Source organism: Citrus clementina, unplaced genomic scaffold (assembly GCF_000493195.1).
Source record: "Citrus clementina cultivar Clemenules unplaced genomic scaffold, Citrus_clementina_v1.0 scaffold_4, whole genome shotgun sequence".
Classification (NCBI taxonomy): Eukaryota; Viridiplantae; Streptophyta; class Magnoliopsida; order Sapindales; family Rutaceae; genus Citrus; species Citrus x clementina.
The window spans coordinates 16,283,975-16,299,315 of NW_006262274.1; the positions used below are offsets into that span (position 1 = coordinate 16,283,975).

A 15,341-nucleotide genomic window follows, 5' to 3' on the forward strand; every position below is an offset into this window, starting at 1 on the left:
CATCCTGTCCAGACCCTAGTCTTCATAAAATTATGCACTGTAATAACTATTGCCCTCAAAGGATACTCCATTAAATAAAGGATGGATTACTGCCCATGCATGTATCAAGAAATGAACAATAATGAAAATACATAGCCTGTAACGCCCTTGCAGCAAGTGACTTAACAAAAGTACGTAAACACTACATCTATAGTTTAGTACTAGAGAATGCATATTTATAAATGATATAATTGTCATTTTGTGCTCTAAATCTCACTAATATTTCTACTTTTATGTGTTCAAATCCTCTAACATTTAATTGTGTGTATTTTATTATAATTTAAATATTTATGTATTCTAGGGATCTTGTGTCCATTTCACGATTAACGAGAAGTCGAACAGCAAAACAGATGGCATTTTTTAGCTCAGAACAGTTGAAAACCTTAGGAAGAACATAAAGGGGTATATGGTACTGTTTTTGTATATAGTATTATTTACATATACGAAATTATTAACTTGTATGGTACTGTTCACATATACAATATGATGCCATGGCATTGACCAATAACGTGGTAGCCATGAAACACGATCTAATATTGCTCTTTCTCATGTAGAAGCCCATCAATTTCAGCCTTTAAGCGATGCATACAGCTACCATCTGTATAATGCTCTCTACTAATCCACAAATCTCGCAATTAAAATATTTTTGCATCCACCAGCTTACGCCAACCCCTAAACTTATGACTGCTCCACTGAGACAAGGCTGTAGCTGTTGAACGAACCCTCTGCTAAAAAATATCAACCTGATCCACCTCTCCGAAACGATGACCTTGACAATAGCGAAAAATAATTTCACAGCACTGACCATACTCCTTCTAAAAAGCCTCATATTGTAAATGGCGCTTACACGAAGAAACCTTATTAGCATAACCAACCGAATTTTTAAAAGATACCAAAATATGACTATGATCATAACCCCAAGCAACGAGATGAGTGACGACATTGAAAAAACTCAGAGCCTTCCTACAAAAATTGTGTAGAAGACGATCTACAAAAATATCTAGTAGTTTACAATCTTACAAAACAGATTCAAAATTTGGCATCATTTTCAAATCCCTAGGCAACCTACCAAGTCTTTCTGACAATTTCAAAATCTCATTAAAATCACCTCCAATTATCCAGGGTAAAAAAAAAGAAAGAATGCAATCTATGTAGTAGCTGCCATGTATGATTTTCAAAGCAGCCTCCCGATGCATATACATTCCAGAAAAATGCCATATGAAATCATATTTCATCCGTATAGTGGCATTAATATGGTGCCAACCATAGGAATGCACAAAAAATTAATCTCTCGCTGCCAGAGCAAAGTTAAACCCTCTCCCCACGTTTGCGGCGATCAACAACCAAACAATTTTCAAACCTCAAACATGAATACTTATGTTGCATCTCAGACACAGTTAATCTAGTTTCACACAAAAATATAATATTTGTCTATGTCTCATGGGGAATTTTTCAAAGTGCATGGAATGTCTCAGGATTCCTCAAACCTCGAACATTCAAACATAAGACATTCATTGCGATTGATGGGGCTGAGACTTAGGAACCATTGATAATTGTGAAGAAATATTAGTAGAAATCACTGAACCACCATCAACAACCCTATGGGCATAATCCTCATACGCTAATCATACTCGTTTGCCAGAGCCATTCTTATCTGCAACCCTCTAATTAATGAGCCTTTTTGATGCCATAGCCAAGGGAATAGAAACTGGAGTAGAACTTTCTATCATTGCCAGACGCTTCCACTGCCTCCTTTTGAGTTTTCCCACTTCTAGACTTGCTGAGTTTTGCAGCACCTCTTAAGATTCATGTTGATCCTTATTAGCACAACCCAAGGTAGGATAAAAATTGCAAGAAAGACCATCATTAACATCCTTATAGCCGGCATTAGTTTTGAGAGAAGCATCTAATGCCATTTTATCAGGCAAAGAAACAATATCACGTTCTGGAGTAAAGTCACGTGTGGAGCATGAGCTGTCATTAAAATGAGAAGGCGCGAGTGTATTAGTGAGAGAATGAGGTAGCACACGTGTATTGCAAAAGGTTTGTTTCCCTACAGTCGGTTGCACAATGAAACCATTATCACCCTATTGACCAAATACTTATAGCCCTATAGAGATGCTGCCACTTTCCCTACTGTTATAACTAACTTTATCACCACTAAAGCAACATTAGGAGAACATCTCTTACCATTTTGATCATGTTTATCCCTTTGAGAAGCCAACTCTAGACTAGAGGATTCCAGCACCCAGTCATTATGCTTCGGAGAAGCATTACGGCCCACCACCTTATTGTAATCACGAGCCACACAAATCTACGGGCATAATCAATCATAATGCTCGGCCTTTCTCAGCTTTAGTAAGTTCAAAGCAGCACAATCCCTAATCAAATGTTCAAAACTACCACAAAAATAACAAAAATTATAACAGAGAGCACATAGGCATCCTCTCTGGTATGAAAACAAACTCGGTTGATTAGGTTCAGAGATATTGATTGAGACTCAAACACGAAGATATTACCCAATATAATCACCATAAGGTCCAACATCCACCTGCTCAACAACACCAAGCATACCTCTAATAAATTCTGCCATCTCCTTGGACGTATACTTCAGAGGCACATTAAGAATATGCAGCCAAAAGGCAACTGAGTTAAAACTTTGTTTAGTTAAAACACCACCATCTGCTAAAGGAGACAGGACTAATGAGGAACGATTAAAATGCCAATGGCCTATAGCTAATATCCGATGACGGTCTTGCTTTGAAGAGATGCAAAACAAAAACAAAAAAAAAATGTTCAATATGCTCCATTCGAATGCCCCGTGTAAATTTCCAGATTGTCGGAATACTTCTCACAAAAACATCATTATTGAATGATTTTGACGTTAAGATCTTGCCAAGCAGACATGTAGCAGCCATTGCATCTCCTCGTTGTTGCACCTTATTAGATACCACCACTATAGCAACCTCTTCATTCATCGAAAGTGAACTACAGAGGCAGACGACTTCCGAAGTGTCCATAAGCACTAGAAATAAATAAATAAATTAGAGAAAAAACTGAACAAAGAAACCAAAAAAGAGTATAAAGACTCACTCGAACACTCCCACACTACTATCTTTGGTAAAGACTTAAGGTTACGAGGAGACAAAGGATGTTGCAATTGAAAATATATAATTCCTACTGATGAATTCAATCTTAACTTTATTAACACAAAATTTTTAAGTAATTTTATCGTTATTCAAACTTAAGATGCGGTTGAAATGGGGTTGGAGTTAATTTTTTATCACACTTAATAGAGGTTGTACATGTTGTAATAAAGCAATTTCCTTACTATTAATTTTTTAATTTTGATAATTAAAAGAAGTCAACAATAATGGATTAGGATTTTCTCTTATGTATCATTTTTTTATTTATTTAAATAGATAATTAATTTAAATTTTAAATAGATTTGAATGTCAAAATATGAATGTCATATTCGCTTTTTTGTTTGAGTTCCTAAAGAAGTACCAATTTTCTTTTTTTCAACTCAAAAAAATCTGAAACCAAGTAATTTTACATTTGCGCCCTTACATAATTTTAATGTTAGATAAATAATAAACATCTCATAAAACATTAATAATATAATATTTTATTATTGAGAGATTGTCAATTTCTCCTAATAAAATCAATATATACCATTTATCTCCTACAACTTTTATAATAACTAATAACACACTGGCAATATAAATTTAAAAAGAAAAGAATGATAAATAGGTTATTTATTTGATAATTTAACCTGGAAATATAAAAATATATATTTATTATAAGAAAAATGTATAAAAAATTATTTTTTTATTCACTCCAAATTATAGATTTTCTTATTTTTAGTACTTAAATTTTTCATTTTAATCTTCATTAACATGATTTATTTCATTTATAATAAATATGAATAAAGTGTATTTAAAATCATGGGTAATACTTTAAGATTATGCTATCAGGGAGTTATTGGTTATTATAAAAACTATAGAGGTTAAGATGTATATATTAATTTCAATAAGGAATATTGGCAATTTCTCTTTAATTATAACAAACATTATATTCAAATGGATACAATCTTTTAATATTCTAAATTAGAATATATTGATCAATTTTATTATAATGAATGATGTTTTATACAAAAAAAGTTCATAAAATTTTATAAAGATAGAAATAATGCTAATTTGAAGATAATAAAAAGATAAAAATTAATCTCCTAATATATTATCACAAGTCATAGAGATGATAATAATACTAATTAGTAAGTATAATTTAAGTAAAGATGAAAATAAATTAATCTGAATAAGGATATTTGGAAGAATATGTTATAATGTTGTTATTCAGAATTTTTAGATTAAGTAAAAAAAAATTAAAAAATGACTTAATAATTTAATTACTTAATCACTAAAAATATTTATTAGTTGAAAAAATAAATAATTAATGATTTGACTTGATTTATTGAAATTAAGTTAATTAAATTATTAAGTTAAAAAAATCCATTAGATTTATTATCTCTTAATTTTTTTTAAATTTAATGAAAATTTTGATTTAATTCATAAAAATAAATTAACTTCGGCTGTCTTAAAAAAAGAAAAAAAGAGACAGAGATATGGATTTAAATTGCGTAATAATAATAGTACATGAAATGACAACTGGATAGGGAAGTATCGGGCATCGTGTCAACATCAAGAACTTTTTGATGAAGATTCAAGTCAATCAGCAACCAACGGTTGCTTCTAGAAAAACCGCCGATTGCTTCCCGCCTTCATTGAATTAACAGAGCAATTAAACAAAGATGTGTGGAAGAGCTCGCTGTACTCTCCGTGCCGACGACGTCCCTAGGGCTTGTCACCGCACCGGCAGCCCCGCCCGCACCCTCAACATGGATAGGTACTGTCGCTTTTTGTTCCTTCAGTTTCATTTTAAAATAGTAATAGTAATAATAATAAAAAAACAACGGATTGTTTTAATTTTTTATTCGTTTGAAAATTTGAATTAGGTATCGCCCGTCGTACAACGTCGCGCCGGGATGGAATCTTCCGGTTGTTCGCAGGGACGACGACGGTGAAGGGTTTGTCCTCCATTGCATGAAGTGGGGGTTAATTCCTAGTTTCACTAAGAAAAATGAGAAACCTGATTTTTATAAGATGGTAATATCAATTTATTTCATTCCAGTTACTTAAATCTTTAATTTGTGCTCTTACTTAGCTTAGTCTATGATCGAAATGATACTTTTGTTAAGAAACAAGAGTAGCACTAACAGAGGCCAAGATTGGAAATTATTCAGCTGATTCTGTTAATATATTTCCATTTAGCTTGAACATTTAATTGCAATATTAATATTATTAAGTTATAATTATAACATAATTTTGTGGATGCTAGTTTAGTTTAACTAGTAAAACCTCTTGTGGTAGTACAGAAGGTATGGGTTTAGAATTCCACTACATACCGAGGAGAGTTTGGGTTACCATCAGGTTGTATCCGAAAATAAATAAATATGTTGATGCTGTGAATTGGTGGTTTTATGAGTCGTTTTGTTTAACAAGCTTTCGTTTATGGCGTGGTCAAAAGTTAAATAAGTAGAGGTTTTTGTAGAGCCTATTTATTCTAATGCTCTCCTTGAAAAGTTCAAAACCGGTGTGCTAAAGCCATTGAATTTGGGCCCGAAATGGGCCAGAAGGTTTTCCTAATTTTATGTGATTTTCTTTAATTTTTTTTCCCAAAAAAAGGCTTAACAATCTCTAGAAATTATTTTGGGGCTCGAAACCGACTCCCATTTTTGTATAGTTCTTTATACAAATCTCAAGGGAAATACAAATGTAAGATGACTGTAATTTGATCAGTGAGTCATAAGGTCAAAATCACTCATTTATGTGGGAGGATTGTCGACGTCTCATATGTGTTCTGCTTTGCAGTTCAATGCTCGATCTGAATCAATGACTGAAAAGGCTTCTTTTCGTCGTCTTCTTCCTAAAAGCCGGTGCTTAGCGGCGGTAGAAGGGTATTTATGTTCCTTGGTTTGTTCATAAGATTATGCATGCTCTTTACTGCTGCATCATTTTACTATTGTTTAATAATTAATGTTTATTATCTTGAATATTTTTCTTGAAGTGTTTTAGCTGAATCTTAAAATTTTTTCAAAATATTTAGCCGTTATGTGTAATTTGAAATTTAGGGGGATGTTTTCCAATAATTTCGTGAAGCATTTTCTTTTAATCTCTCTGACTTCGGTTATATTAGCTGCAGCTTTTAAACAAGCTAATACATTCATTTTATTTCCATTTGGCCAACAGTAATATCTGCCTTGTTTACTGTTAGGCCACAAGTGCGTTTCACATATGCAAGGCGCAAGGGTAATTCTAGAAATACCCATTGTGGCTGACGTGTCATTAAGTAGTATAGAGAGAGGAGTTTGTTATGCATTTCTGTTAGTAATAAGTTGATGGTTTTCGGTTTTGATAATTTGTTAGAGTTTTTCTGTTATTCTTTTTTGGTGTAGAAGTGAGGGGGTTATATGGGGGAAGTTGGTTTTTTGGGGAGGGCATCGAGGGAATTATTTTGTAGTGAGCTTGCTCATTTTGGGGAGAGATACCAAGCCTCTCGAATGCTTGGGTGTTTTGGTTTATTTCTGTTGATAAATACAAGTTTTCCTACTTCCAACAACACTCGACTCTCTACCGGGTTGTTTAATTAACCATTTTAGTTCTGGGCCTATCAAATTGGTATCAGAGCAGTCACGTACCTTGAAAATGACTGGCAAAAATGTTGCTCAACGAATGGATTCCATGGAGGAGGCAATGGTTGCTGCGCAGGAGGAGTTTCAACGGGAAATGGGATCGTTGAAGGATGAAATACAGACGATGAACAAACGATTCGAACAGTTCATCAAACTTCAGGAGGATACGGGAGGTTCGAACTCGTATAAAGGGGAAAAGATGCTCAGTCCCAACTTCGGCGGTGGATCGAGCTCAGGCGGAACTCGCCACGATTTCCGATTCAGGAAACTTGAAATGCCACTGTTCGATGGCTCAAATCCGGATGGCTGGATTCTGAAGGCTGAACGATATTTTTCCGTAAATCGGTTATCCAATGAAGAAAAACTTGAGGCGGCAATAATAGCTTTCGAGGGAGATGCCCTGTTGTGGTATCAATGGGAGAATAGGAAGAGATCCATAGTGGTTTGGGAAGAGATGAGGGTCCTAATCTTGAAACAATTCCGAGTAACCCAAGCGGGTTCCCTCTATGAACAATGGCTAGCCCTTACTCAAGGTAGCAGTGTGCGAGAATACCGCCGGAAATTCATCGAACTTTCGGCGCCGTTGGAGAACATTACAGACGAACTAGCTCTGGGAAATTTTATCAACGGATTGAAGCCTGAAATTCGGGTTGAGGTTCGGATCATGGAACCCAATAATTTGGGCCGGGCCATGGACTTAGCCCAAAAGATTGAGGAGAAACTATGGGTGACCAAGACCCACAAAGCAGACAGTGGGTTTCAACGAGCAGGAGGGTCAACACGAGGTGTGAACCTCCATTCTGAAGCTTCGCGATCTTCGATTGGGGCAAATCATAACACGGCTCGATTTTCGGGAGAGATTAGGCGGTTGTCCGATTCAGAATTACAGAAGAAAAGAGAGAAGGGACTATGTTATCGATGTGATGAAAAGTGGGCACCTGGGCATCGCTGCAAGAAGAAAGAATTGACTGTCCTTCTCACCTACGACATGGACGAAGCAGAGCATGAAGAGGAAGAAGGTTCGGGTGAAGTCGATCCTGAGCTGGAAACGGCCGAAATTAATCAAGTGGTAGAGGTCTCCCTTAACTCGGTGGTTGGTCTGACTACACCAAAGACGATGAAGCTTAAAGGGATTATCGGGGAACAAGAGGTGGTGGTACTGATTGATTCAGGTGCAACCCACAATTTTATTTCTCTAGATTTGGTTAGTAAGATGCAGATACCCATTGTTAAAACTGGGGCTTATGGGGTGACTATGGGAACTGGAGCGGCTGTAAAAGGAGAAGGGTTATGTCGGGGAGTGACTATTCATTTACAGGGAATAGATATTGTAGAGGAATTCTTGCCGCTTGGGTTGGGGAGCTCGGATGTTATATTAGGAGTTCAGTGGCTTGAAACTTTGGGGATGACACACACAAATTGGAAGACACAGGTGATGAAGTTCATGGTCGGAAATGAATCTGTTACTCTACGAGGGGATCTTTCCCTTGGCAAAACTTTGGTTTCATTGAAGGCAATGATGCGCACCATTAAACACGAGGGAGCTGGAATTCTGGTGGAATGTAATCAATTTGAAGGTTTGTGCGAAGTGAGCCCTGAGGTGCCAACGGATCTAAACCAAGTCCTAGCAGAATACGAATTGGTTTTTAACATGCCCATGGGCTTACCACCTACCAGGGGACATGAGCATTCCATTTTGCTCAAAGACGGCAGTCAACCTGTTAGTGTCCGACCATACCGCTATCCTCATGCCCAGAAAGATGAGATTGAAAGACTGATTCAGGAGATGTTAGATGCGGGAATAATCCAAGTCAGCAATAGTCCATTCTCGAGCCCAGTTTTGTTGGTTAAGAAGAAAGACGGATCGTGGCGTTTTTGTGTGGATTACAGGGCTCTCAACAAAGCGACGGTACCAGATAAGTATCCCATCCCCGTCATTGACGAACTTTTAGATGAGTTACATGGTGCCAGAATTTTTTCCAAGCTAGATTTAAAGTCGGGCTACCATCAAATTAGAGTCGGTAGTCAGGATGTTCATAAGACTGCTTTTCGAACGCATGATGGCCACTACGAGTTCCTCGTCATGCCTTTCGGACTAACGAATGCCCCGGCGACTTTCCAATCCTTGATGAATGATGTCTTCCGGCCTTATCTTCGGAAGTTTGTGCTAGTGTTCTTCGATGACATTCTAATTTACAGCCCTTCAATGGAATCCCATCAGCAGCACTTGGCTCTCGTCTTGGGAATATTGCAGGCCAACAGCCTTTATGCCAACCGAAAAAAATGTGAGTTTGGAAGGACTCAAGTGGCATACTTAGGCCATATCATCTCTGGACAAGGGGTGGCAGCGGATCCAAGTAAAATCCAAGCCATGAACTCGTGGCCGACGCCCACTAATCTGAAAGCGTTAAGGGGATTTCTGGGATTGACGGGATATTATAGAAAGTTCGTGGCTGGGTATGCTAGAATCGCATCGCCTTTGACTGATCAGCTCAAGAAAGATAGGTTTGGGTGGAGTTCAGAAGCTGCAGCGGCATTTGAAGAACTCAAACAAGCGATGTCTTCAGTCCCTGTGTTGGCAATGCCTGATTTCACAAAGCCATTTATTGTGGAGACTGATGCATCTGGTTTTGGGTTAGGGGCTGTTCTACTACAGGGGCAACAACCAGTAGCTTACTACAGCCAAGTTTTGGGGCCCCGGGCTCGCCTTAAGTCCATATATGAGAAAGAACTAATGGCCATAGTGTTTGCAATCCTGAAATGGCGGCCGTACTTGCTGGGAAGGCGATTCATTGTGCGAACAGACCAACAGAGCTTAAAATTCCTTTTGGAGCAGAGGATTGTTGGAGTTGAATATCAAAAATGGATCACCAAAATCATGGGATATGATTTCGATATTCAATATTGTAGTGGGGCAAGTAATCGAGTAGCGGATGCACTCTCACGCTTAACAGAACCTGCAGAGTGTTCAGCTTTGGCGATTCCTCAGTGGCAACATTGGGATTCCTTAAAGGTTGAGTTGGCAGAGGATACCTTTCTGAAGAAACTAAGGGAAGACATAACTTCGGGTACACAATCTCATGTGGGGTTCTCAGTTGAGCATGGAGTATTGTTCTACAAGAGTCGGCTGGTTATTCCTCAGACTTCTAAGCTTCTTTCTGCTCTCATAGGAGAGTTTCACACTACTCCGATTGGGGGACATTCGGGAGAAACAAAAACTTACCTACGATTAGCAGCAGAATTGTATTGGATAGGTATGCGCAAGGATGTCACCAGATTTGTACGGGAATGCACCACCTGCCAGCAGAATAAGTACTTGGCCACTACTCCCGCGGGGTTACTTCAACCTATTCCACTACCAGCCCAGGTTTGGGAGGAAGTCACAATTGATTTTATTGAGGGGCTGCCTCGTTCTGAAGGGTGGGATGCCATCTTAGTAGTGGTGGACAGGCTGAGTAAGTATGCTCACTTCATAGGATTGAAACATCCTTTTTCTGCTGTTTCGGTTGCTGGAATCTTTGTTCGTGAAATTGTTAGGCTTCATGGAATACCACAGTCAATTATCTCTGACCGAGATAGGATATTCTTGAGCCATTTTTGGAGTGAATTGTTCAAGCTACAGGGAACTACTCTCAAAAGAAGCACCGCCTATCATCCACAATCCGATGGACAAACAGAAGTTGTCAATCGTTGTCTGGAAACATATCTACGCTGCTTTGCTTCTGGAAAACCTCGAAGTTGGGCTCGCTGGTTGGCATGGGCTGAGTATTGGTATAATACTTCCTTCCACTCTTCCACACGTTGTACTCCATTTCGTGCTCTCTATGGAAGGGATCCACCCCCTCTTATTCGGTATGAGCAAGGAGCTGCTTCGGTATCTTTGGTGGAACAGTTAATGGAGGATCGTGATGCCATACTGGACGATCTGAGGATGCAGTTGCTTCGTGCCCAGCAGCGGATGAAGCTGCAAGCTGATCAAAAGCGCCATCATGTCGAGTTCCATGCAGGTGATTTGGTATTTCTGAAACTAAGACCTTACCGGCAGCGCTCCCTCGCTCAACGTAAGTTTGAGAAATTAGCTGCACGTTACTACGGTCCATTTAAGGTTCTTCAGCGTATCGGGAAGGTGGCATACAAACTAGAACTGCCTCAAACAGCAAAACTCCACCCTGTCTTTCACGTTTCGCAATTGAGGGCAGCACTTGGTGTGTCACCCTTTTCCCCCACTATCCCCCCACAGTTGACTCCTGAGCTTGAACTCGTGGTGGAACCTGAAAAATTGTTGGGAGTTCGTCCTAAGGTTAATGGTCAATCCGGTGAAGTGGAGGTGCTGCTCAAATGGAAATCCTTGCCTGAATTTGAGGCAACTTGGGAGGATTTTCATCTGATCCAACAACAATTTCCCGATTTCCACCTTGAGGACAAGGTGAAAGTTTGGGCGGATGGTAATGTTAGGCCACAAGTGCGTTTCACATATGCAAGGCGCAAGGGTAATTCTAGAAATACCCATTGTGGCTGACGTGTCATTAAGTAGTATAGAGAGAGGAGTTTGTTATGCATTTCTGTTAGTAATAAGTTGATGGTTTTCGGTTTTGATAATTTGTTAGAGTTTTTCTGTTATTCTTTTTTGGTGTAGAAGTGAGGGGGTTATATGGGGGAAGTTGGTTTTTTGGGGAGGGCATCGAGGGAATTATTTTGTAGTGAGCTTGCTCATTTTGGGGAGAGATACCAAGCCTCTCGAATGCTTGGGTGTTTTGGTTTATTTCTGTTGATAAATACAAGTTTTCCTACTTCCAACAACACTCGACTCTCTACCGGGTTGTTTAATTAACCATTTTAGTTCTGGGCCTATCATTTACTTGACTTCATTCCATTTAATGCTTCAGATGTTCCATGCTTTACTTGACTTCAATCTTCTCCTCAGATTCTATGAATGGAAAAAGGATGGGTCAAAGAAGCAGCCTTACTATGTTCATTTTAAGGATGGTAGGCCTCTAGTGTTTGCTGCGCTTTATGATACCTGGCAAAGCTCTGAAGGTGAACACTCTTCTAATATTCACTTGTTTGAAATGACATGAATTGCCAGACTATTTTGCTCCAGGATCCACTCTTTTTTAACCCATAATTCTTTACTACTATTAGTTTTCAGTTTTGAAAGCTGTTCTGCTTATATTCTGCTTCTATTCAGTCAGGGCTAGTGCTTAACAGCTGATACATTTTTATCTGAGGAAAATTATTTTGATATAAGATTATTAGTAAAAATATGGTTTTATACCATTAATCTCCAGTTTTGTAGTTAATCTTCTCATTAGTATTTCTCGTTAATCTCCATTTTTGTAGTTAATCTTCTCGTTAGTATTTCTCGTTAGTCTCCATTTTTGTAGTTAATCTTCTCATTAGTATTTCTGTTACCCTTTATGATGAGATGTTGGCACATCTGTCATAACTTACAGACATTGATATTTGACAGTTACTTATCAGAAATCCTTATTTTCCTTTGTTGAAAGGCTTATGCTTTCTTCCATTATCTTTAGACAATCACAATAGTATATGCTTTCTTGCAGGCGAGATACTTTACACTTTCACCATACTGACAACTTCTTCATCAGCTGCCTTACAGTGGCTGCATGGTGAGTTGTGCTTGCTTTCATTATTCGGATTGCCTGTTTTAGATCATGAAATATCTGTACACTTTCATACTCATACATTTTTCAAAAAATAACAGTTTAAGTGTTTTTGCATGTGTCAGGATTCACTTGAATGAAGCCACATTTCCTTGTCACATATTGATTTTGTTTGAGCATCTTGAAAGTATACCCAACATGCATTAATAGCTTATATTTATTGCAAAGGTAGAAAATCAGGCTACAGATTGTTATTAAAAACGAATGAGAATGTTCATGAGCATGATATTTATTCTACATTTTGATTATTCTTTTGAAATATGATATTTGTTTTGCATTTTGATTATTCTTTTGAAAAATAATAGTAACACTAATTAGGACTCTAACTGGCAAATACTTTGTCGGAGGACTCTGATGGTCTCTGACCTTGATAAAATTATGGTAATCTGGCTAATTCTAAGAAATAGAATATTGTTAAAGGTGTTTGGCTAGGTTATACATTTGCTTTCAGTTTGATCTTGAGCGAGGAAATTGAGAAATTTATATGCTATTGTAATTGATTGATCATGACTTCCATGCATTCTTGATTCTTGCCAAATGGAGCAGCCATGCCCTAATTCATTGGTTGATAATTATAGACAGGATGCCTGTAATTTTGGGTGACAAGGAATCATCAGATGCATGGCTAAATGGTTCTTCATCTTCCAAATATGATACAATTCTTAAACCGTATGAAGAGTCTGATTTGGTATGCCTTCTGGATAGACTATCAGCATGACATCTCCTTTTTAAATTGGGAAATTGGGGAAGGGGGATGGGGTTCCAGGTTACTTATCATTCTTGTCTCGTGGAATAATAACTGTTATTTCCAGGTGTGGTATCCTGTGACACCTGCAATGGGCAAGCTATCTTTCAATGGGCCAGAGTGCATTAAGGAGGTGCGTCATGTTAGCATTTGCTATTAAATCTAGCAATTTATGGCTGCTGTTATTTAACCATTATGAACTACCAGAGGTCATTAGCAACCGTGCTTAATGTTCTATAGCTCCTTACATCGTTTATTGCTCCATAACGTGGTCTTATCAAAAGATATCTGACAGCTTTTCTCATAGAAAATTTTCTTTAGATAGTTATAGTTCCTGGTTTTGTTGATGAAAAAATCATTAACTTATATTCTTCAGATTCCGTTGAAGACTGAGGGGAAGAATCCAATCTCAAACTTCTTTTTGAAGAAGGAAATCAAGAAAGAACAAGAATCAAAAATGGATGAGAAAAGTTCTTTTGACGAGTCTGTGAAGACAAATCTGCCCAAACGTATGAAAGGAGAGCCCATCAAAGAAATAAAAGAAGAACCAGTATCAGGCCTGGAAGAGAATTATTCATTTGATACTACTGCTCAGACTAATCTGCCGAAAAGCGTGAAAGACGAAGCTGTGACTGCAGATGACATAAGAACTCAATCCTCAGTTGAAAAAGGAGACCCTGATACCAAATCCGTTGCTTCTGTACTTTCTGATGAAGATACTAAAAAGGAACTACAGAAACGGGACTACAAGGAGTTTCTAGCTGATTCAAAGCCAGTTATTGATGGAAACAATAAGCTGGAAACGAGTCCCCTGAAGAGGAAGGGAAATGTTAAGGATGCTGGTGAGAAACAGCCAACGCTATTTTCATATTTCAGCAAAAAATGAAGTTTGACTACTCTTGTATCAGACAAGGCTTTTTGGGGACCAAAGCAACATATTTTGTGGGAAATGCAATTTTGTGAGCAGAATCATTTTCAGGTATGGGTATGAGAGCTTTCTAGGAAACACTTGATGGTATCTCAAATCTGTATTATGTGAGTGCATTCCAGCAATGCTTCTCTTTGATACCCATTGCTTGCCAATGTAGCAGTGTATATTTTCTTGCGGCAGAACGGGATGGCTATTTGCGTGCATCTCAACTTGTACATACAACTTACAACTGAACTGGCTTCCTTTTGCAGCGCTTACAAGTATCTAAAATTCCAATGTTGTAGCATAACACGTTTCTGGAAAATGGTTATTCCACCAAAATAGGACTGTAATTGCATTGTCTGTGTACTCCTTGTCAATTTTTCTGCATCTACATTAGAATCTGCACATGACATCTGATTTCCTTAAATGCAATTCAATTATGTTCAAATTTATAAAAGCTAATTTATTCTACTTTTGCTGAACTCGAGGCTCTATGCACCTAATACCACGCTGTTATTGCGTACCTTCAGGGAGGAGTGGGATTGCCCCTGACAATAATTTATGCCTTAAGCTGAATTTGAGCAAAGATCAAAACTATACAAAAAACTTGATTTTTTATGATAACAACCTTGCTGGCTCTGACTAGGTTTGAGTTCAAGTCTAATTTAATATTAAGAAATTATAGTTTTTAAGTCACAGTTGTAGAAAAAGATAAAAGTTGAGAGCATACAATATTGAATTTTTAAATAATAATTTTTATGAAAATAATAAAATATTATAATTTTTTTCATTATACAAATATATAAGAGCTCACAATATTGAATTTTAAATTATATAATACTTTTAAGTATAATTTATTGTCAATATAGTTTGTCGCCAACCTAATGGTAGGTTGGTCACTTCCATAAATATGAGTAGAGTAGATATATCTCACTAATATTATTGGGAATAGAATAATTTTCTAAATATGGAGATAGAAGTCTCGCTTCTAATTAGTGTAAGTTTTGAAACTATTCTCAATTTATTTTTAAACTTTGTGGTGTAAATATACAAATTGAGAATAATCTCAGTAAAATTCATATTATACTGCACCTATAGATTGTAAAAAAAAAGAAAAAAAGAAATCACAATCACTTATTTGCACATTCGAAGTTCATAATATGACCTGTTTTCAAGCTTTTTAAAGTTTAAGCATAGGGATCTAATTAC

At 37.3% G+C, this 15,341-nt stretch overlaps 1 protein-coding gene across 2 annotated transcripts; it reads left to right on the plus strand.

Moving 5' to 3' along the window:
* Positions 1-4,721: 4,721 nt before the first annotated feature.
* On the plus strand, positions 4,722-14,556 carry LOC18045645 (putative SOS response-associated peptidase YoqW). 2 transcript variants are annotated; one of them, XR_002905923.1, is made up of 9 exons: positions 4,722-4,944; positions 5,054-5,204; positions 5,970-6,055; positions 11,715-11,827; positions 12,355-12,420; positions 13,053-13,162; positions 13,287-13,352; positions 13,596-14,198; positions 14,311-14,556. XR_002905923.1 is itself a non-coding variant. In XM_006437152.2 (8 exons), exons 1-8 carry the CDS (start codon positions 4,850-4,852, stop codon positions 14,103-14,105), a joined length of 1,197 nt encoding a protein of 398 aa, XP_006437215.2. In that variant the 5' UTR covers positions 4,722-4,849; the 3' UTR covers positions 14,106-14,556. The 2 variants fall into 2 exon arrangements, 1 of the variants encoding a protein (XP_006437215.2); XM_006437152.2 differs by having other exon boundaries at positions 13,596-14,556.
* Positions 14,557-15,341: the final 785 nt, after the last annotated feature.